Source organism: Octopus bimaculoides, chromosome 1, assembly GCF_046866305.1.
Source record: "Octopus bimaculoides isolate indiv1 chromosome 1, ASM4686630v1, whole genome shotgun sequence".
Lineage (NCBI taxonomy): Eukaryota > Metazoa > Mollusca > Cephalopoda > Octopoda > Octopodidae > Octopus > Octopus bimaculoides.
In genome coordinates this window covers 184,766,806-184,791,279 of record NC_142928.1, presented here as the reverse complement: position 1 = coordinate 184,791,279, position 24,474 = coordinate 184,766,806, and the positions used below count along the sequence as shown (strand labels likewise).

At 37.6% G+C, this 24,474-nt stretch overlaps 2 protein-coding genes across 2 annotated transcripts in view; one reads left to right on the top strand and one right to left on the bottom strand.

Moving 5' to 3' along the window:
- The window catches only part of LOC149137874 (uncharacterized), a 7,112-nt gene extending 2,465 nt beyond the window's left edge, over positions 1–4,647 (top strand). The window contains exon 2 of the mRNA XM_089363831.1: positions 2,417–4,647. Within this exon, the coding sequence (XP_089219957.1) occupies positions 2,417–2,827 (411 nt within the window). The 3' untranslated portion in view covers positions 2,828–4,647. The remainder of the gene's footprint in view (positions 1–2,416) is intronic.
- Positions 4,648–11,829: 7,182 nt separating this feature from the next.
- Positions 11,830–24,474, bottom strand: part of LOC106879309 (spliceosome associated factor 3, U4/U6 recycling protein) — a 53,078-nt gene continuing 40,433 nt past the window's right edge. Inside the window, exons 18-23 of the mRNA XM_089363821.1 lie at positions 24,123–24,206; positions 21,868–21,975; positions 19,569–19,658; positions 18,556–18,639; positions 16,645–16,817; positions 11,830–15,187 (exon numbers count right to left, since the gene is read on the bottom strand). Of these exons, the coding sequence (XP_089219947.1) occupies positions 14,980–15,187; positions 16,645–16,817; positions 18,556–18,639; positions 19,569–19,658; positions 21,868–21,975; positions 24,123–24,206 (747 nt within the window). The 3' untranslated portion in view covers positions 11,830–14,979. The remainder of the gene's footprint in view (positions 15,188–16,644; positions 16,818–18,555; positions 18,640–19,568; positions 19,659–21,867; positions 21,976–24,122; positions 24,207–24,474) is intronic.

Genomic DNA, 24,474 nt, shown 5'->3' with positions numbered 1-24,474 from the left:
CACCACTCGCTTCGAATTACAGTATGCCGATGACTGAAAAGCTCTCGCCTACGAACCAGCCAGCCTTCAGTAGAACCTAGGTGTTGTGTGCGACGCCTATCGTCAGGATAGACTCCAGGTCAACACCAAGAAAACAGAGATCCTTCAACGCTCCAAAAATGGTTCACCCCCTGTGACTCTTTCGATCCAAGATGACCAGCTAAAGAACACCGAGAAAATCACTTATTTGGGTAGCATCATCTCAAGCAATGGGGTCATTGACAACGAAATTCAGAATCGCATCCACCTTGCCTCCTCCGCTTTTGAACGTCTCAAGTATAGGGTGGTCCTTAATCGTGATCTGAATCTCTCCACGAAAATTGACGCTTATCGTGCTGTTGTGGTTTCCACGCTTCTGTATGCCTCAGAAACATGGACACTTTATCGTCGTCATGTCAAACTCCTAATCGGACGTGTACCTCCAGAATCGGCCTTTTCAGCCACGAGAGGGCCTGCCAACGCCATCAAGACAACCCCTAAGGACCAAAGGCGACGTCGTCATCTGTCAAGCAAGTATCTATGTATGCATGTCATGGCACTCCGTCGGTTACGACTACGAGGGTTCCAGTTGATACGATCAACAGAACAGCCTGCTCCAGAAATTAACGTGCAAGTGGCTGATCGCTCCACAGACACGTGTACCCTTAACGTAGTTCTCGGGGTAGGTGTTTTCGCTCAATAAACACCCACAACGCCCGGTCTGGGAATCGAAACCGCGAGTCCACTGCCCTAACCACTGGGCCATTGCGTCTCCGTCTATGTATGTTATGTATTTATATGTTATATTAAATAAAAGAAATTAAGGAACGCTGAGAGATTGTCCATTTGACATTCCATTGTAAAAGAGACAGGAAGAGAAATCTCAATCATTGACGTAAATAATAATGTTTTTCGAGCATTAAATTTTCCTCTGCTACTTTACAGTAAAATAAACTAAACTCCGTTGTATTCTATTGGATATTTATTTGCTGATTGTTATTTTTTTGTCTTCAAGAGCGATGTTGTTGTTTGTATATCTGAATGTAAGCATATTGTTTGGGGCTTTTTTTTTCCTTTTTTTTTTGCTTGTCTCAATCCACTCCCCCGTTAAATTCAATCCTGAATATCCTTTCACGTGATACAATTTCCTCCAACGCTAAGTTTTGTGGTTTTCCAAACAGAAATCAGGATAGACAGAGACGATGTGGACTGCTGTTATTTATTTGTGTTTTCAAAGAAAGAGGAGTTATGCCTTATTGATGACGTCATTATAGTCATCCACTTACGCCAAGAAGATATCAAATGGTTGGCTAAATTTTCTAAGTAGTCTTAACTAAATATACTATACAATAATATTTATAGCTTTGTCTGCTTCGAGTTCCACCGTTAAAAACGATTTATTTAATGTCTCATATGTCTCACATGTACACACAGAGACACAAAAACACACGCACACACACCCACACACACACAGACATACATATATTGACTACATGCGTGTCCATGTATCTCTGTCTGTATGTGCTTGTATGTATGTATGTATGTATGTATATGTATATATATATATATATATATATATGTATATATATATATATATATATATATATATATATATATATATATATATATATATATATATATATATATATATATATATATATATACATATATATATATATACATATATATATATATATATATATATATATATATATATATATATATATATATATATATATATATATATATGCGCTTGGAAACGGATGCGGAAACGGCCGTAAGATTTGTTACGTCACCTATTTGTTGTTATTCTTTGTATATTAAAAAATAATATATAAATGTGGTCCAATCGATATGTTTGTTAATCTCAGGCTTTCTTCATTTTCTGATTATTTGTATTTGGTGCCTGATAAAGCTTGATTTATCCTGTTGCTACCTGCCTTCTACGAGCATAGTGCGCCTGCACACCAATGAACGGGGATAGCACGGGTAACGAATACCGATAGTACATACGGATAATTTATCCCTTAGTCGGTTATTGCAACCGTTGTTTCCACTATGTGTGTGTGTGTGTGTGTGTGTGTGTGTGTGTGTGTGTGTATTTATATATATCGTGTGCTCACTTCTAACAATGCTCATTCTTACAAAGATGATATATACTCTTCACTTAAATCTATATTTCTCGCACACAAACATCATCTCTCAAAATTCATATCTTTACCTACGTAACTTCTCACGTTTCACCTTTGACAGCCTAACCTATAACCTTTCACCTTTGACAGCTTAACCTATAACCTTTCGCCTTTGACAGTCTAACCTCTCAACTTTCTGTCTTTGATTTATTCAAAATTATTTCTCTAGAATTTAACTAATAAAGTTTTTTTCTTCTATCTTGCAGATGTATTGCCTTCTTTGCGGTGTTGTTGCTATGATGTGTCTGTTAGACTTCTCAGTGGCACAAAAGAATGTAGCCAGTATCTACACAATGAGTAAACTTAACATCACTGAAGATATAAATGTATGTGATGATGATGCTATTCATAGATCTGTGTGTAATACGTCGTGTAAGGTTAACTTCGATAGCAATCGTTTTCCACAGAGAATCGCTGAATACACGTGTGACGAACCTCCTGCAGGCAAACTTAACTCATGTTCATTCCCAATTTCTCATAAATATGGCTGCGTACAGGTGTGGTCGAACATGACAGTGTTTCGGGCCCGCAATTGCAATAATGTGACTGAATACAGAGCGGAAATTTTTAAATATCGTTCAGGTTGTATTTGCGAAGACCAGACACAGAGAAATTAATTAAAGCGCGTGGTTTCTGAACAATTACCTGTGTCATGTCTGTCGACCCAATGCGAAGCTGATGGTACCATTTGTTTTATTTAATTTATTATTATCATTATTATTATTATTATTATTATTTGATAAAAACTCTCAGCTTATTTTGCTGGGATGACGGAAAGTGCCAGCTGCCTACAGCATACTCTTGCATATATTTTTTAACAACAAAATATAACATGGACTCACGAGGGTCATGTGGGCCCCAGAGGTCGGTATAAGGCTAGTAACCTTGGAGAAAGGGTCAAGTTGATTACATCAATCCCAGTGTTCAACTGGTACTTATTTTATCGACCTCAAAAGACGACCATAGCGGAATTTGAACTCAGAACGTAAAGACGGACGAAATGCCACTAAGCATTTTGCCGGGCGTGATAATGATTCTGCCAATTGGCCGTCTTACAGCTGCTGAGCCCATTCTTTATATTAGAAATCATTATTACATTATCATAAAGTAGCGAGCTGGCAGAATCGTTAGCACGCCGGATATTCTGCAAGGCGGCATTTCGTTCGTCTTTACGTTGGGAGTTCAAAATCTGTCGCGGTTGATTTCGCTTTTCGTCTTTTCGGGGTCGATGAAATAAATACCAATCAAGTATTAGGGTCGATATAATCGACTAACCCCCTCCTTCAAAAGTCTAGGCCTTATGTTTATAGTAGAAAAGATCATTACATTATCATAACAAATGCACGTGGGCGTGGCTACATAGACATTTTGTCATTATGCGGTTGTGGACTGGCGGCAAAGCACTTTGTGTCAGGGGTAAATCCGGGTTCGTGTGTTGGTCCCCAAAACTACCCAAGGTATCCAATGTGAGTTGCCTCCATTGTAATCACTAAGAGGGTCTCATCTTGTCATTTTGTGACTCTTATTGCTATTTATTATTGATTATCGCTCAATGTATTTAATGTTTTATCCGTCACATTGTTTGACGCGGTGTAAATACATCCTCAGTTTGTTTTATATTTATTTAATTTTTTTGACTTTGCTGTGACCTGTAAAAGAAACCATTAAATTATAACTCCTTTCATATTTATATTAATAATTTATATTAGAATAAATTATAAATATTTTATTATAATTTCTTCAGAATACTGAAGTACAGCCCTGATAAAATACTCATGCCAATAATGGTCTAGGTTCGTTCTATGAACTTACGAAACTTTAAGTTGTAGGGAGCTGAGTCAAACTGTTAGTATATATACATATATATGTGTGTATATATGTGTGCATGTATGTATGCATATATGCATGTATTTTTAATTTGTTTGAGTGTTTCGCTGTGTATACTCTCTAATACAACTGCCAGTATGTTTCCTTGTTTGGGGCTCAGGTGAGCCCTTATCGAGCAGACCTGTAATCGAAGCCACTCCAGCCGTGACCAGTCCATAGAGGAGTACGTCTACAACTACAATACCCAATGTGTCCTTTCCTACTTATTTGAGGATCATTTGGCTACTATTTCTCGCAGATTAAGTGACTTCAAACGACAACCTGATGACATCAAAACAAAAAATAGAAAAGAAAGACACATTGGCTAATGCAGTCTGATATATATAACACTTGAAAACAATATGAGGTGGTCATGGTTGGAATACATTTGATTATCATAATTAATTAATCAGGGCCCACCTTGTGTTAAGCAACAACAAACTTAAGTACACCGAAGATTACGGTGATATGTGTTGGCTGTGTACTGTGCTATTTATTTATGTATTTATTGTAATGTTCAAATTATTTCCTGTTATCATAATTTGTAATAAACCATTATTATAACTTTCAATATCGTTCGATGTCTTTCTTTGCTAATTCATAAAATATTTCTGCATGAGCGTTTACGGATACATTGGTAAAAGAAATATAACGAAAACTTAGATACTATTAACAAACTTTTTGGATTAACATGTCCAAAGAAAAGTGATACTAAATTGCGAGAGAAACCGGAAGTGACGACCGCGAAATTCCATATATTTAAAACACAGGATGTGTATTTATCTGTGTGTTTGTCATGTTAAAACTCGAGATCCACCCAACCAATCTTAATGAAATTTTACTCATGCATTACATAGGGTCCATGGAGTGTTATGGGCTAAAGCAATTTTCAACTTCTTTCCTAATAGGGGCCCAGGGACAAATAAGCCGCATTTTTAAAGTATTTTCGCAGCGTTAAGGTCCATAACTTGAAGAGTATCCAGTCGCTTTCCTCCAAGGCTCTTCAAATTGCTGTTGACTAAAAAAAATTTCGACGCCGACTATGGGCCGCACTATGGGTCGCAGATTAATCAGATTTGAGTATACTGCACTAGGTTTTAGGTCATTTTCCGACGATAAAATATTGACATGGAAGCCGCGGGCGCGGGCCCGAGTGAAGCCGACCGCGGGTCCAGATCTCGGTGGTAGTAGAAACTTTTTTTGTTCAATTTAGCAAAGGAAATGAGAAGAACATTAAAATTTTTGTCGGCACCCTGTTGATGCTTCATGTTACCATCTCGCACACCACCGAGCCATGTGCGTGTGTGTGCGGCTGGGTAAAGGCACAACAAACTCATTCATCCATTCTCCAGAAGTGCCCGGTTGATGTTCACGCTTCCAATCCTGCGCAACGCAGCATGGCCCATCAGCATGTCTGCTTTCTATGTCATCTGCGTTTGAACTATATAATGCAAAATGTTCATGCAAAAAAAAACAAAAAAACTGCTGTTGTGACTCACAGCAATTTGTAATTAGTGCCTCCGCCACTGTGTTCCCTCCCCCATTTAGTCGGACATGTAAATACAGGGTGTCCCAGAATTAATGATGATTTGAGTGAAATCGGATGCATTTTTTAAAACTCACTTTTATTTATGTTTATCATGTTTAATATGTGTTAAAAGTGTATAAATTTTGAATTTTGTTCATAATATTATTTTCATTTCTGTTGGACCCCTCTTATTTGTCCATGACTGATTTTTTTCAATTTGGCAGCAATCATTTTCTTTACCTCCATCCCCAAGATGGAGCAATCGTTTAGCTGAGCTTAAAGAGCACATTCAGTTAGCAGTGCAGGAGCTAACTCCTGAAATACTTCAAAATGTGTTTCACAACGCTAAGGAGAGATTTGAAGTATGCAGGGATACAGACATGTTGAAAATTTTCCATAAAAGTTTGACGTTAGATTTATAAATCTGTTTGTTTTGCTAATAAACATAAAATTCTGTCAGTTTTTGTTTTTTAATTTGCTCAATTTCATTCAAACAGATAGTTAATTCTGGAACACTCTGTATGGTGTAGCATTGTTAGTTGTTGCGTTGTTCGAGTAAGTATTAAAATGAAAGATCTTCTCGCCGTAGACAACCCATCCTTTTGTTAAGCATATTGTATCAAGGAGTATATTATCCAAAATGTGACTCTCCTTTATAGGTGTGGCTGTGTGGTCGAGAAGCTTGCTTTCCAACCGTGTTGCCTTGGGTTCGGTCCCACTGTGCGGCACGTTGGGCAATTCTCTTTCATTACAGCTCCGTGCCGACCAAAGCCTTGTGTATTATTTAATTACCATTACTATATTGAAATATAAAATAACACATACAATTCACTTATTGTCATATAATAAACAAACAGAAGGTCGTGTATGAAATTGATCTTTTTTCTACTTCAATTACTATTATATGTTTTCTTCTTATAAAATACACACATACAGGAGGAGTAAACCTCTATATATAATAACACTTTTAATGTGGCTCCCGAGAAAGAATAAAAGTAATTACCCAATGATTGACGGATACTATTGTGTGTATTTATATAATATGAAAACGATGCATAGAACGTACGCATATAGTCCGCCACATATATACTCATACAGGTACGATGTTAATAAAGAACCACTTGTTCCGAATGGTCACCTTAGTTTTCTTTATGGTGTGCATCACCTGCCTTTCGAACGTCTGTGTATCGATGCTCTCATCGTTGAATCAACAAAACTTGAAGAATCGTTCACAACTTCTCAACTATGCATGTCACCTAAACGAACAAACTCACCTATCGTATATCAAATACGTCCTTGGTAATATCTCTTCTGCATTATAATGAGTTAGCGTGTTTTGCATGTACGATCAAGGATCTTTACCAGGCAGCATTTCTCCGCACCTCTTTATACTGCATCAAACAGCCAAATCCCTAAATTCCACATACCCTGGTAATATTTTCAATGCCTGTATTTATGAACGCTATTTACATTCGCCTTTTTACGATACTAAACTGCATATTATCCCCTTTTAGATCGACTCATAGTAAACCTCGATATTTTTTCTCAACTTATATTCATTTAATTTATATTTTCTCTTCATTAGAAACATAAATTTCATTTCGTTGTATATCTTCCGATCATTCTGAGGCTGCCGGAAAGTGTCAATTCGATTCTTCTCGACTTTATCTTCATAATTTATTCTTATTTCTTTATTGCCCACAAGGGGCTAAACATAGAGGGGACAAACAAGGACAGACAAAGGGATTAAGTCGATTACATCGACCCCAGGGCGTAACTGGTACTTAATTTATCAACCCCGAAAGGATGAAAGGCAAAGTCAACCTCGGCGTAATTTGAACTCAGAACACGAAGATTGAAGAAATACCGCTAAGCAATTCGCCCGGCGTGCTAACGTTTCTGCCAGCGCGTCGCCTTAATTTTATTCTGCTAGCAAATTCACTCATCGTTGCCCTACGGAGGCGAAGTGTACAAGTCTAGGGTGAAACGCTTGTATCGCAATATTGAAAACACCTCTGAAGATACAAGACTTTCCAACATTGCGATAGCTTTAGTCAGCAACAGGAAAAGAGCTTGCAATGTCTCTAAGTAGCTCCTACAGTTTTAAAGTTTTTAAGTGGCTAAAGCTTCTCTGATCTTCATTTCAGTTATAAGACGATGACAACATATCATTTAGCAGTTGCGTCCTAGTTTTTGGTTGCGACACAGCATCAGAGAACAAGACCACATTTTAACCCTCGAACTGTGTTTGCGTGTGTGTGTATGCATACACATGTATGTATGTATGCATGCATGTATGTATGTATGCATGCATGCACACAAACACGAACACACAAACACATGAATATGCAGAATGCATACATACAAATGCACACACATACATACATGCATATACACACATGCATGCATACATACATGCATATATACATGTGTATGCACACACACACACACACATGCACACAAACAAGCAAAAAGGAACGCAATGTGAATAACGGGCAGAGTCAAAACTATTAAAAATGTTTCAAGACGCAACAAAAATTTTAGAAAAATAAAAAAAGAAATAAGTGGAAATTTTACCTGTGAGTGTGTTAAATTATAAGGCACCAAAAGAGAATGACTCTCCCCAGACACAACAGAATATTATTGATTGGTTTGTTGAAGTTATTGGTGAAAAATAATGATTAAAATACATGAAGGAAAAACGAACGAATTTATGAAACAACATACTGTGTATTTAGCGTATGCATGCGTGTGTGTGCGTGTGCATGTGCAATAAACTACTTACAAAATTTAGCCAACCATTTGATCTGTTCTTGGCGTAAGTGGATGACTATAATGAGGTCATCAATAAGACACTAACTCCTATTTCTTTGAAAACGCTAATAAATAATAGCCGTTCACGTCTTCTCTGTGTATCCTGATTTATGTTCGGAAAACCACCAAACTTAGCGTTAGAGGAAACTGTATCACGTGACAGGATATTCAGGATTGAATTTAGCAGGTGAGCAGATTAAGACAAACAGGAAGAAAAAAAAAACAATATGCATACTGCGGGTTCAGTCCCATTGCGTGGCACCTTGGGCAAATGTCTTCTACTATAGCCTCGGGCCGACCAAAGCCTTGTGAGTGGATTTGGTGGACGGAAACTGAGAGAAGCCCGACGTGTATTTATATATATAAAAATAAACAAATATATGTATGTATGTATGTATGTTTGTTTGTCACCCTCTCCCAACATCGCTTGACAACCGATGGTGGTGCGTTTACGTCCCCGTAACTTAGCGGTTCGGCAAAAGGGAGCGATAAAATGAGTACTGGGCTTACAAAGAATAAGTCCTGGGGTCGATTTGTTCGACTAAAGGCGGTGCTCCAGCATGGCCGTAGTCAAAATGACTGAAACAAGTAAAAGAATAAAAGAATACATATATACAAACAAACAACAACAAAAAAAAACAAAAGAACTATCAATAAATAATTAACAAATAGAATAAAACGGAGTTTAGTTTATTTTGATTTAAAGTAGCAGTGGGGGGTGCAATGGCCCCGTAGTTAGGGCACGCGTCTATGGAGTGCTCAACCGCTTGAACGTAAATTTCACGAGCTGGCTGTTCCGGAACCCTTGTTGTCGTAACCGACGGAGTGCCACGAAAATAGCAAAGACAAAACTTTATGCTCGAAAAACATTATTATTTACGTCAATGACTGAGATTTGTCTTCCTGTCTCTTTTACAATAGAATGTCAAATGGACAATCTCTTAACGTTCCTTAATTTCTTTTATTTAATATAACATATAAGTACATAACGTACATACATACATAGATACACATATTCATATATATATATATATATATATATATATATATATGAATATGTGTATGTGTGTGTGTGTGTGTGTATAAATATTCATATATATGTAGCGTTCAAAATACTAATTTTTCTATCGTCTTGGCTTAACAGCCCCCACTGTTTGTTTTTACTGTCTTGTACCCACTGTCCTGTTCTTGTTAACACTTTCACCCTCCGCAAAAAAATTTCAAATTTTATTTAATTTGCTTTGCGGGAAGGACTGTCCCAACGAAGTCGCGTATTGTCCTTGCCTTCGAAACGCGGAATAGATGGAACAGGGACAACTGTTGCATGTCTCATTTCTCTCTGTGTTTTTTTTTTTTTTTCGTTGTTCTTTATGTATGCTTTGTTTTCCATTTGAGTCTTTCGTTGTTCGAAAGAATAGTTCATGTTCCATGTACTCGTGCTTCGTACTATTTTGTTGTAAACGTTTCATGACGTCCTATGCCCACTATATATATATATATATATATATATATATATATATATATATATATATATATCTAACAGATGGAATTAATTAGTAAACAATATGATAAACGATAGTTGATACACAGCAGGATGGGATGAAATCTGTTTGTAAAGGATTGGTTCTTCGTTGATTCCCATTATGTTGTCATTAAATTATCCATGGCCTGGGCCAATTCTGGTCGAAACTTAGTACTTTTACGATATACGATTTCATGTCTAATCAAGCAAATCCTTCATTACAACCTTTGTAAATAATCTATCTTCAATCAGATTTCATACATATACAATCTTAGATTATTCTTACTTCTAGCACACACACACACATACGTACGCATATGTAAATGTGTGTGTGTACTTATGTCGCAGATATACAAATATGGCAAATTTAACCACCTCTTCGTAGATTGCGAAAGTAAAATGACAGACAACCTTAATTGGTTTTCGAAAACTTATTGAGCTCTCATCGCTTAACTAATCCTAGAGAAGCCGCCAGCTTGTTTATATACACAATAAATCCAGTAGGGTCAGAGAATTGGGGCTATTAATTTGAAAATCATTAGTGCTTGACTCTTTCCTTACTTAATATTGGCAGCCTGTTAACGGGGATCTTATCACCACAGTATCAAGAGGGAACAAAATTAGGAACCGGAGTAATTTCTGATTTCTCGTTATTTTTTCCCTACCCGTTTGAAATCATTACATTGCAAGTATTACATCATCATTTTGTTGGCACTCCGTGACTTACGACGTCGAGGGTTCCAGTTGATCCGATCAACGGAACAGCCTGCTCGTGAAATTAACGTGCAAGTGGCTGAGCACTCCACAGACACGTGTACCCTTAACGTAGTTCTCGGGGGATATTCAGCGTGACACAGTGTGACTGTGGCCATGCTGGAGCACCACCTTTAGTTAAGCAAATGGAACCCAAGACTTATTCTTTGTAAGCCTAGTACTTATTCTGTCTCATTGCCGAACCACTAAGTTACAGGGACATAAACACACCAGCATCGGTTGTCAAGCGATGTTGGGGGGACAAACAGACACACAAACATACACACACACACACACACACATATATATATATATATATATATATATATACACACACATATATACGACGGGCTTCTTTCAGTTTCCGTCTACCAAATCCACTCACATGGCTTTGGTCGGCCCGAGGCTATGGTAGAAGACACTTGCCCAAGGTGCCACACAGTGGGACTGAACCCGGAACCATGTGGTTCGTAAGCAAGCTAGTTACCACACAGCCACTCCTACACAAAATATGTTAATTTTTTTTTTACACAAATCCTGATATTTACAATTTTAGTGTGGAAGGTGTTTATAAGCCATTTAAAACACACAAAAACCGTTAGATTCACTTCCAACATTTAAATTTAATTTGTCAAAATATTTCCGTCGCTTTGAGACCGCAACCTGTTCACTGGCAAAATTACTTTGTCAGTGAACAGGTTGTGATCTCAAAGCAGCGAAAATATTTTGACGAATTAAATTTAAATGTTGGAAGTGAATCTAACGGTTTTTGTGTGTTTTTAAATGGCTTATAAACACCTTATATGCTGCAATGCTTTTTATTTCAGCACACGATATCAGAACAGGTCACTTGCTATGCAAGTACATCCGATATTTAATTACAAGTATATGAATAGGATTTTTTAAACATCGAATGGCTTTGAGGGTCCATCTGAATAAAATAGGAATCTAAGGGCTTCATGAGTAAAAAATGGTTGAGGACCACTGGGCTAAAGTATAATAGAGGAACAGGCACAAGTGTCTTGCTAAAGAGAAGATATGTGGCTACCCCATATTATACAAGGGTGGTTGGGAGTAGCTGAGAAGATAAAAGACAGAGAAAATAAAAAGTTTAAAAATGAAAAAAAATAATAAAATTTTCCAGTCAAATCTCTTTATTGTGTGATCACATAAAAACAAAAATAAAATAAAATAATAATCATCAGGAAAAAAAAAAAACATTCTGAATTGTTAAGGAAGACAAAAGAAATTGACAAATTTTTTTATGTGATTTTTTTTTTCTTTTAATTTTTTTTTTTTAGTTTGATATTTCCACTGCAACAGATGACAGAAACAACAACAACAACAACAACAAAGTGGTACAGGTGAAGTCATTAAGAGTTTAAAGTTTAAGGTGATCAAAATACCTCAGTGACTATGGCTTCAAATAATCTGTGATGCGTGACTGACTGACTGACTAACTGACTGAACAGGACTGAAATGGTTACCAAACAGACAGAATGCTGACAGATTGTTGTAAATAGTAGAGTGATGTGAAGAAAGTTTTAATGGGACAAAAAGTAACACCCAACGGAGAGAGAGGAATCAGTGTCAGCCAAATATTATATAATAATAATAATAATAATGGTTTCAAATTTTGCCACAAAGGCAGCCATTTTGGGGAAGGGGATGAGTCGATTACATCAACCCCAGTGTTCAACTGGTACTTATTTCATTGACCCCGAAAAAAATGAAAGGCAAAGTCAACCCCAGCAGAATTTGAACTCGGAACATAGCAATGGGAGATATACCGCTAAGCATTTTGTCCAGCGCACTAACGATTCTGCCAGCTCACCGCCTTAATAATAATAATAATAATAATAATAATAATAATAATAATTGTATCAAATTTTGGCACAAGGCCAGCAATTTCGAGGGGAGGAAATAAGTCAATTAAATTGACCCTAGTGCTGACTGGTAATTATTTTATCGACCCTGAGAGGATGCTAGCCTCAGCAGAATTTGAACTCAGAACATACAGAGCCGGAAATAATACCACTAAGCATTTTATTTGACACTCTGATTCTACCAGCTGGCTGCCTTTTAACAGTTTCCACTTTTGGCATAGGGCCAGCAGTTTTCGTAGGGATGGGCAGTGTTAGTTGATTACATTGACCCCCAGTACGTGACTGGTACTCGTTTTGTCAACACTGAAAGGACAACAGGCAAAGTCAAACTTGGCGGAATTTGAACTCAGAATATAGAGCTGGAAAAAGTGCAGCTAACCATTTTGTCCAACACGCTAATGATTCTGCCAGTTCCCCACCTTAATAATAATAATGATCATAATAATAATAATATAAAAGTGGGGTAGTGAGAGGAATAATCAAAAACAATCGAACCATATATTATTATTATTATTATTCATTGTATAACGAAGCACATGTTCTATGTACAATGTGACAGATCAAAGAAGAGAGGGAGAGAGGGTAGAAGGATATATAGGGAAAAAAAAACAAAAGACCCATCCACCCATCGTGTGTCACAAATACTGGATCTGATCTCTGCCCCCACATCATTTTTGCTCCCCACAAATTTTTATTGAGAGAGAGAGAAAGAGAGAGGGAGGAGGTGTGTGTGTGTGTGTGTGTGTGTGTGTGTGTGTGTGTGTTGCCATGGTATTATCTGCATTGCATTACTGATCTGTTTTTGTTTTGTCTGCAAAATATGTGACTAAAGTTTGACAGATGATAAGTCCTGCAGATTAATGAGTGAAAGGTAGCATTTAAAGATAGAGAGGGAGATAGGAGAGGTTTCTCTGCTGCTGGTCTTGAGAGATCACAGAGCAACCAAATGACACACATACAATGTAACTTAACAAGAAGGAACATGGTAATTGGGTAAGCATAGCAACAGTAATGTGTTCTCGGAGTAGAAGGAGAAGGACGAGGGTGGGAGTGGAACCATTAAAAAAAAAAACAAAAAAAACAAAAACAAAAAGGATTTGTCATAAAGGGGACTGAAAATGGTAGAGAGTGAAGAATGAAGATAATAAAGTGAATGAAGTTAGCAACGTTTTGTGAGAAAGAAAATCAAATATAGTAGTATAACAACTTCGAAGGGAGAAGACATTGGAATGAATAAGGATTAAGACAGATGGATATGGAAAACGTGAAGGTGGGGAGAAAGAGAGAGAGTGGGGTTGAAAAGGTGGGAAAAGTAGAGCCAAATGTGAAAAGACAGTTATTGCTCATTATGAAATGATTTTTTCTTTAGATCGAAAACCTGGGATTTGTTTAGTAAACAATGGGAATCAGAATAGCAGAGTGGGGTGGTAAGTGATCATAAATATCTGGAGTAACCCTACAAATTCACAAATACAGAAATTGGAAGTTTAGGTGTGATGGTATATGGCTTATATCTTGATATAAAGTAGTAGCTGTATTAGTAGTGGTAGTGGTGGTGGTGTTGGTGGTGGTTGTAGTAACAATGATAGTGTAAGCAGCAGTAATAGTAGTAGTAGTAGTAGTAGTAGTAGTAGTGGGGGGGGGGGGAAAGATGCAGTGTTAAATGCAAAAAACAAAAATGGGTTTTGATAAAGTAATAAAGAAAAATGACAACAGAGGTCATGTGATGAAAATACAGCATGGAATTGCAGGAGAAGAATATAAGTGTTGGGGGGGGGGGGGGGTAGGAAAAGACAAAGAATGAAAGAGAGGGAGGGAGGGAGAAAAGAGTGTAGGTGCAATGCATTGAGAGTCAACAACAAGAAGGGTTAGGGTTAGTTTTGATATACATACACACACTGTCTGAAAATAATGGAGAGCAAAATTGGAGTGGAGTTAAGGTGAGGGGTGAAATGGAGAATTGGAGCATGAGTGGGAACTGGAACTAAGAGATGCCATTGTTTACAGACACACAGAGGTAACATTTAGAATTAGGTGAGAGAGAGAGAGAGGTGGGGGTGGAGAGATAGTAGAGAAATTTTGGAGTCTGTCACAATGTGCGACATTATTTAAAATAGATACAGGTTCGGATGTGGCAGGCAGAAAAAAAACAGTTTGGTTTTGCAGACCACCATTACTGCCATGGCTGCCATCAACCCCCATCCCCCCCACATCTGCCATCATCAATTCAGACCAGCCCCGTCTAACCTGCTGTGACGTAAACCCAAGTGAGAAGTTCCGAAACTAGCCCCACCCACCACAAAAAAACAAAAAAACAAAAGAGGAAATTTAAAAAAAAAAAAAAAATCCCCCCTCTTCTCCCCTTCCCCCAGTAACATTATTTCATCTGAGTTACCGTAGTTACCGCTTCAACAGCATTTTACGGAAGTCGTCATTACTCATGCCACTACTGGAGGAGGAAAGTGATGATGTGGCTTCTTTTGCTGCACTGTTGTTTGATGATTGGTCATTGATGGAGCTGTTTCCATTGGAGCTACTTTGAGATGTGGATTTGGTACGCTGCAGAGCACGAGGAACCAGCGACACCATAGTTCGAGCCTTTCCACGACTGATAAAAGAAAAAAAAAAAAAGAAAATTAATAAATGAAAGCAATATAAGATCATCATCATCATTATCATCATCATCATTTAACGTCGACGATTTGACTGAGGACTGGCGAACCAGATGGCTACACCAGACTCCAATCTGACCTGGCAGAGTTTCTACAGCTGGATGCCCTTCCTAACGCCAACCACTCCGAGAGTGTAGTGGGTGCTTTTTACGAGCACCAGCACGAGGGCCAGTCCGGTGGTACTGGCAACGGCCACACTCAAATGGTGTGTTTTACATGCCACCTGCACAGGAGTCACTCCAATGTTTTGTTCACATGCCACCGGCACAAGTGCCAGTAAGACGAAGCTGGAAACGATCATGCTCAAATGGTGCTTTTTACGTGCCACTGGCACGGAAGTGAGACCGCTGCTCTGGCAGTGAACCCACTCGGATGGTGCTGTTAGCACTCCACTGGCACGGGTGCCAGTCATTGAATTTAGTTCAGTTTCGATATTAAGAAAAAAACAAGCAAAAGGCATGCAAACAGGCAGACAATACTCCAGTAGAGTATTTGTGATTTTTAAAAGAACATAGAAATAGGTGCCGACATGGTTGTGTGGTAGGAAGTTTTTTTTTCAAGTTCAGTCCCATTGTATGGGACCTCGGGCAAATATCTTCTATTATAGTCCCAGACGGACCAAAGTCTTGTAAGTATATTTGGTAGATGGAAACTGACTGAAGCCCATCACATACACACATATACAGGGTGCAATGGGTAAATTGTTGCCATTTTATATTTTTAATTTTGTGCATGCACATTGATTGCTTTTGACTTTGTAGGTTACACAGTACAGTAGGGTCAGTTGGGTACTGTCTGTGAGAAGAACAGCACCATGATGCAATTCACTCTGCCAGAAATTTGGAAACGACATGCTGTACTGCTTGATATTCGTGCCAGAAGTTCCAATACAAACATTTCAGAGCATCAATTTGAGGACAGTGCAAAGAATTCGGAAAGAGTTAGATGAGTCTAATGATGATTACGAAGGTACAGCAGCTTGGAAATTTCACTCTGATCATTCTGATATGAAAAGAACTCCTGAATTTGTTGGTGAAATTGAGGGCATTATTGACAACAATCCCTCCTAGTCAATCAAGTCCATCGCCTGGGACATGGGAGTGTCTGAGTTTCTTATAAGGCAGGCGGTGCATAAAAACATTTGGTATTCCTCATACAGGGTGAGAAAGGGCCAATTTTTATCTCAAGCCATCAAGTACAAGAGGAAAGACTCGCTACGAAGCTTTTGAACAAACTCAAGCATTCCCTCCAACTGAACATACAGGATCAGATGGTGAACACACAGAACAACCATTGGCTTGCTATGTCCCCAAAACATGTACTGAGAATGATAAAACCCAAACATCCAGTCAACATCATGCAAAATATTATATAGACTTAAAAATGAACTTACACTTCACTTTCTTTCTTTCCTCCTCCTAAAGTAGGAGTGAACGTGGATGTAGATGATGAAGGTCTCCGGTTCATTGGAGCTTTCCGACTGGGTGGGTTACTGATTGATACAGATATAGTGTGCTCATCCATTGTTAAGCCATCAGTTTTAAGAATTGCTTTAGCAGTATCAGACTGGAACCAAAAGGAGAAAAAGCAAGTTTCATTAGACATAGAAATTAGATTTAAGGATATTAAGGAGATTGCAAATGTAAAAGAAACACCATTTCACAAATTGCATCATTGCCAATTATCAGCATCATCATTTAATGTCCGTTCTCTAAGCTAGTGTGGGTTGGGAAGTCCAACAGGATCTGATGAGTTGGAAGACTACACAACCCTCTAATGTTTGGAAACATGGGTGTTTTGTTCACCATCCTTAAACAAACTTTATTCAGGGACCTTTTGAGTGGGATGGGTTACTTGACCTGATGAAAATTCTAACTGGGCCCCACCTGCGAGGTCATGCGCTGTTTATCTTGATGTAAGATCACCATGTCCCGCACATATCATTGTGATGCATGCGCCTAGTGCACCCTTATCAGATGGGTAGTCATGATGGGTATACTGGGCTTCATATATTTTACCCCAGTGTCACTTTGATGGCATGCACTGCTCTCTCACTCAATAATAATAATAATAATAATAATAATAATAACTATAGTAACCATTAACTAATATAGTCATTTCCTTATTGCATAAAATATGGCTGCAAGCCTGGTGGTGTAAAGAAGAGGTTAACTCGCAAACTGTGTGGTTTCAGGATCAATACCAGTGTCACCCAATGTCCAACCCAAGATGGAAAGTGAATGTTAAATGATAATAAATGAAAGAAAAACAAAAAGCAATTTTGTTTAGTAAATATTAGTCTTTATCTTTCACATTTGTTTCAGTCATTGGATTACGGTCATGCTGGAGCACAACCTTGTAGGGTTTACTTAAACAAATCCGCTCAATACTTTTTTAAAGTCTGTTACATATTCTATCAGTCGCTTTTATTGAACTGCTCAGTCAAGAGGATGTAAACAAAATGACAGTGGTTGTCAAGCTGTGTGGAGGAGACAAATATAAACATGTTCACAAACACGTCACAGGCTTCCACAAAGTTTCCGCCTACCAAATCCACTCACAAGGATTTGGCAAGCCTAAGGTTATAGAAGACACTTGACCAAAGTGCCGTACAGTGGGACTGAACCCGAAACCATGTAGTTGCCAAGCAAGCTTCTTAACCATACAACCATACCTACACTTATGTAAAAATGTAAACAGCTGACCATCTAAGATACCAGACTGGACACAGAAGTAGGTAAGGAATTAATCAAACAATTAACAGTTAATTAATAGCATGCCACTGCAATCTAGTATTTTAATCTGGTACTTATTTTAGGGATCTCTATTTAGTGAATGGCTGAGTTACACGTTGACATGCTATCTTACACTGGCATTATTATTATTATTATTATTATTATTATTATTAATATTAATATGATTATTATTTATTTATTTATTTAGAAGGTGATGAGTTGGAAGAATTGTTAGCATGCTGGACGAAATGCTTAGCGATGGTATTTTGCCCGTCGCTACATTCTGAGTTCAAATTCTGCCAAGGTCAACTATACCTTTCATCCTTACAGGATCGATAACTTCAGTATCAGTGAAACACTGGGGCCTTGTGCCTCCAGTAGAAAGGATTATTATTATTATTATTTAGTTTGTCCATCTCTGTCGATGATAATAAAGGACATCACATGGGAGAAAAGGACAGAGCATGGTGTTGGGTCTGGCTGTGGCCAATCAGTCCCATGTGTACCTGAAAGGCTGTGCCAGCTTTCCAAAGAAGAAATAATGAAAAGTACATAAAACAAATACTTACAGGATCTTCATATTCCACATAGGCCAAGCCCTTAGGGGCACCATTTCTATATGTAACAAGCCGGACGTCTTTCACAGTTCCATGCTAGATAGAAACAGATGCAATAAATAGCAGAAATAATGTAATTTGCAGCAAAAATACATTCAAATACTCATTTTTTTAAACCCTTGTCTTAACCTTAATAAAACAATTAGGCCAATCTATTCATCATCATCATCATCATAATAATAATCGTTTAATATCTGCTTTCCATGCTAGCAAGGATTTGACGATTTGACTGAGGACTGGTGAACCGGATGGCTGCACCAGGCTCCAATCTGATCTGGCAGAGTTTCTACAGCTGGATGCCCTTCCTAACGCCAACCACTCCGAGAGTGTAGTGGATGCTTTTACGTGCCACCGGCACAAGGGCCAGTCAGGCAGTACTGGCAACGGCCACACTCAAAATGGTGTTTTTTATGTGCCACCTGCACGGGAGCCAGTCCAGCGGCACTGGCAACGATCTCGCTTGCATGTTTTCTAACATGCCACCGGCCCAAGTGCCAGTAAGGCGACGCTGGTAATGATCACGCTCAAATGGTGCTATTTTTGTCTTGCAATATTTTTGCCAGACAAGAAGCAAGGACATTTCTTTCAGTCATATACTTGTCTTTGTCTATTGACTTACAGATATTTTAAATAAAGGCATCTTTATTAGTTTTGGGTAAACAGCCCAGATGCAACTCATTTTCAGCTGAATGGATTGGGAGCAAAGTGAAATAAAGTGCCTTTCCTAGGGGCACAATGCACTGGTTGGTCTGGGAATTGAACTCATGACTTTACGTCTGTGAGTTCAACAGCTTAACCACTGAGCCACAAAGCTTCACAATAGCTAAAACTGGAATGTAGAGCCAGCTTGGTGAGGTGTTAATACAGATGATAATGAGAGAGAGAGAGAGAGAGAGAGAGAGAGAGAGAGAGAGAGAGAGAGAGAGAGAGAGAGAGAGAGAGAGAGAGAGAGGGAATTTCCTTACCTCCTTAAAGATTTTCTCCAAAGTCTCTTTTGTACAACTGAATGGTAAACCTTTGACAAATAGCTTGTTCTTCTCCAAATTGGTGGAAAACTGGATATCAAATAACAATGACAAGCAAATAACAAAATCTTGACAAAAAATATCAATATTATTGATAATCCTAAAGAAACAAAGATACACATGTTGTAATTAGAGACAATTTAGTTGTTTCTTCAAGTTCAGGATAGTTCTGGAATACTTGGCACTGACATGGCTGCGTGATTAATTTTGCTTTGCAGCCACAAGGTTCAGGGTTCAGTCCCACTGTGCAGCACCAATATTTTGTGAGTGAATTTGGAAGCCCATCATATGTGTGTGTGTGTGTGTGTGTGTGTGTGTTAGTTACCCCACCACTGCTTGACAACTGGTACTGATTTATGTCCCTCTAACTCAGCTGGTATGGGTTGGAGAGAGAAAAAAGTAGGTTTTCGGTATGCATGGGACTTGAACCCACTTCTCTCTATATTCACGATAAGTGTGCTACCATTTACACTGGAGAAAATGCAATGTATGACAAACAAGAGACCCCTCTGTCATCTTCAGTCATACTAACAGTATAGTAGAGTGAGATTAAAATGAGGAAGATGTGATGAAGAGATGAGCAACAGGGGCCTGAGTTTGGGATGTAACAAAGGAAGCCTCTTCACCCATTCTGACTCTGTTTCATCACTCTATAGTGTCATTCACTCGTACAGGGCCCTTCTACTTTTCATTTCCTCTGCTGCCACTCTCATCACTCAACCACCATCTTGTAGCCTATGTACAAGTGGCCACAATGGACCACCTGTGCCCAATTAGACACTCCCTTCATCCATCAACTCTCGGTATATGCTGTCATCACTCTGTGTCAGCAACTGCCAGCTCATTCTTGCTCATTTCCTCTGGTACATCCTAAGTTTTTGTCATCTCAGTACACTGCCTTGAATATACATACTTTTACTTGTTTCAGTCATTTGACTGCGGCCATGCTGGAGCACCACCTTTAGTCGAGCAAATCGACCCCAGGACTTATTCTTTGTAAGCCTAGTACTTATTCTATCGGTCTCTTTTGCCGAACCGCTAAGTTACGGGGACATAAACACACCAACATCGGTTGTCAAGCGATGTTGGGAGGACAAACACAGACACACAAACACATATATATATATATATATATATATATGTATATACATATATACGACGGGCTTTTTTCAGTTTCCGTCTAGCAAATCCACTCACAAGGCTTTGGTCGGCCCGAGGTTATAGAAGAAGACACTTGCCCAAGGTGCCATGCAGTGGAACTGAACCCAGAACCATGTGATTGGTAAGCAAGCTACTTACCACACAGCCACTCCTGCGCCTATACATACAGATCTTTTTTCAATGATTTTGTCCCAAAGAAGATTTGAGGCCACAACAGAGTAAGGGACAACAAAAACGGAAAAGAAGAGGCCTATAAATTCAGAAGATGTTTGTTAATATCACAGACTAGAGGAAAACCAGATAATGGTCATGAGTTCCAGAGAGCAGAAGTACAAAGAAAGGAGCTAACAGAATAAACAGGAAGCTCAACAGAGGAATGATGTAGCTGGGAAGAGATATCAGTGATATGTTTAAGGGACTTGACAGAGGTGACTAAACCAGAAGGTTCCAGAAAAGACGATAAAAGATTCTAAGAATACTGAAGGTAAAAGACCCACCTTTGGTCATAAATGATCATGGGGTTACATCTAGAAAGTTACCCTCTAAGGCAAGGCTGCTTATGGAAGACCAGAAGTTGCCCATGGACACCAGCCTCCACTCTCCACATCACTGATGTTATCCAAGGAAAAGGTAAAGGGGCCGATAACAGCTTGGCACCAGTGATGTTGCAACACATTCCTACAGCTAAGTGAACTGGAGCAATGTGAAATAAAGTGTCTTGCTCAAGAACACAACACACAACCAAGTCCAGGAATCAAACTCACAACCTCATGATTGCGAGCCTGATGCTCTCACCACTGAACCATGCACCTTCAAGAATACTGAGACAAGTATGTATATTCCATAGAAAGTGAGGATTACTATCACTCCACACCTTATCACACACCCTTCCAATCATTATTATTCCTACCTTTATCACTCATACTTCGCATTTTGTAAAGAGGTTGACAAGGGCCCTTTAGTCATATGAAGGACACGACTACCTCTCTAGTGATGGTACAGCAATATAAAGCATTGTAAAGAGGTTGACGTTTAGAAAAGTAAACCAAAATGAAGGAGAAGGCATAAACCTTATTACCTTAAACTGATGCGTTTTTGTCACACTCCTGTCTTCACATTTAGACACAAATATAGGTCGACCTTCAATCATTTCTCGATCCATTTTAAGAGCTTTCTCCAAAGAATTCTGAAAATTAGACAACAAAGCAATGAATAAAGATTTTCATAGTTCTGAGTTACCCTTGACAAATTTCAACACAAGTTTCTTTGATTCTTCTATCAAACATTTGATTCTAATAGAGCATTGATAATTACTTCATATAATATTTTAATATTTATTAATAAATTATTAATATAACCTCAGACTTTGTTAATAATTAATATAATTATCATATAATATTAAATAATTATTCATAATTTATTAGTAATTAATATAACATCAAACTTAATTAGTAATTGATAAAATAATTACCGTAAAAACCCATGTAATTTACACACATTTTTCGCAAAAACAAAAATAAACTTTCATGGCTGCATAAATTACATGAGCAGATCATTTCCAGAATTTTTTTAGAATTTTTTTTTGTTGAAAAATGATGTACAAATGTAAACATTCGTATGGGAAGTTGACTCATTTAATGTCAGAATAGGTTTCCACAGGAAAAAATATAATGAAGTTGAGTTTTATTTATGCTGGATGGTAGGATGCTTTTTTTTTTCTGTATAAATTTACTGAAACCATTCAATGGTTAACTACTTTTTTAAAGTCTGACAATCATGCTGGTAATCACTTTCCTTAAATAGATCAGTTTTTCTCCGCTCAAGAAGTCTAGCTGGCGTTTGCCTCCAGAAAGCTATTGCTCGCTTTCTCCGTGTTAGGACAATGAAATTCATCACTGCCGACATTGCTGCTACCAGCTCTTACTGCACCTAATGTTGACGACAACATCATAATTCACCCTTGTGCATGTAAACTCACTAAGTGAATATAACTGTGTGTTCCTACAGAAACCTTCATTTACTTTATACGATGTTTAATGTCATTTAACGTTCATGTTGAATTCTGCAGTAATCTTATGTTCTCTTCATAGAACACTTGTAATGTATGTATTACCAGTTCTTTTGGTATAGTAGATTTTTGCTATTCTTGTTTATGTCTCCTCACAGACATGTATATTCAAACAAGTTGCTTCTTAAATTTTGCACTTCTCTTGTTCAATAAACACTGAGTTAAACTTGCAAAGCTGTTTATTTTCTCCCTTTGATTTTTAATGTTTATTTTAGCGGGTTACCAAACTATCAGTTTGGTCTCCCAGCTAAAACAGTAATGACAAATTTTAAAGTTTGCCTGACATTTTATAAGTGTGAAAGGAATTAAAATTTTGATACTCCATATCAAAAGTTTCGACAAGAATAGGCAGAAAATCAGAGCTTGAGACAAGAAAACACTTTTGACCAATCAGAATTCTGTTTACATAATCAGTTTGATTGGTCACCTTCTTCTGTCGGTTGAGTAAAGTGTCATCCAAGCTGATATTTATTGGTAATTAAACTTAATTTGCAACACCTATGTGTATTTATCAGCTTTGTTTTTGTTGATAAGAATTATCAACAACTTTTCCTGTGATTGTGATTTGAGAAGACATACAGCAGTATGCTAAAGATTGGACATAATCTCTTGTGGGCAAGAAATGTAAGATAAAGTTTATTATAAACAATGCAAAAATTACATAATTTAATAGCTTTCAATGTGATACCTGTTAAACAGAAATTATTTTTATTTAATAAAATCTAGTCATAAGTAAGTGAAATTATGCTAAATACAACTAAATTGAAAACTTTTTCCTCTGGCTATATCAGCAATTCTGAAAACTTTTGGGTGCGAATTTTACATGAATAGAAGCTTTTTTTAACAAATTTTATCCTGAAAAATCACCTGCATAAATTATACAGGTGCAAAAATTACATGGGTTTTTATGGTATTATATTATAATAATATAATTATTCATAATTTATCAATAATTAATATAACCTGAGACTTTATTAATTTCTATGAGGTTCAATCAATACATAGACAAGATGGAGAAAGGAAGTCCCTAACATATATATAAAAAGAGACATAGTTGATTGAACCTAATTTAAAGAGTATCTTTATAAACAACATATTCTTCAATGACTATATAAGATACACTCTTGTTTTCCAGGTGATGTACACTGTAGTCTATCCCACCTTTCATAGAATTAAACATTTGAGAGTGTCTAGCATGTCATCAAATATGGTCATCTTTCTGATTTAACCAAACAAGAAATCAATAAGGAAAGTAGGCAACTTACCGTTGATTTAAACTCAACATAAGCATAACCTTTAGATTTGCCTTTGTAATTTTGGACAAGTCGGATTTGGACAATTTCTCCACACTAAAATTACAAATGATATCAAAGTATCAGTACATAACATATTTGTCATATATTTGTTCATCTACAAAAGCTTAACTCTACGAAGTTAATAGATCTAGATACTGTAAATGCTGTGCCATTCATCCTCATCATTTAACATCCGTTTTCCATGCTGCCATAGGTTGGATGGTTTGGCAGAAGCTGACCAGCTGAAGGGCTGTTCAGGCTCCATGTCTGTTTTGGCATGGTCTTTATGGCTGAATGCCCTTCCTAACGACAACCACTTTAC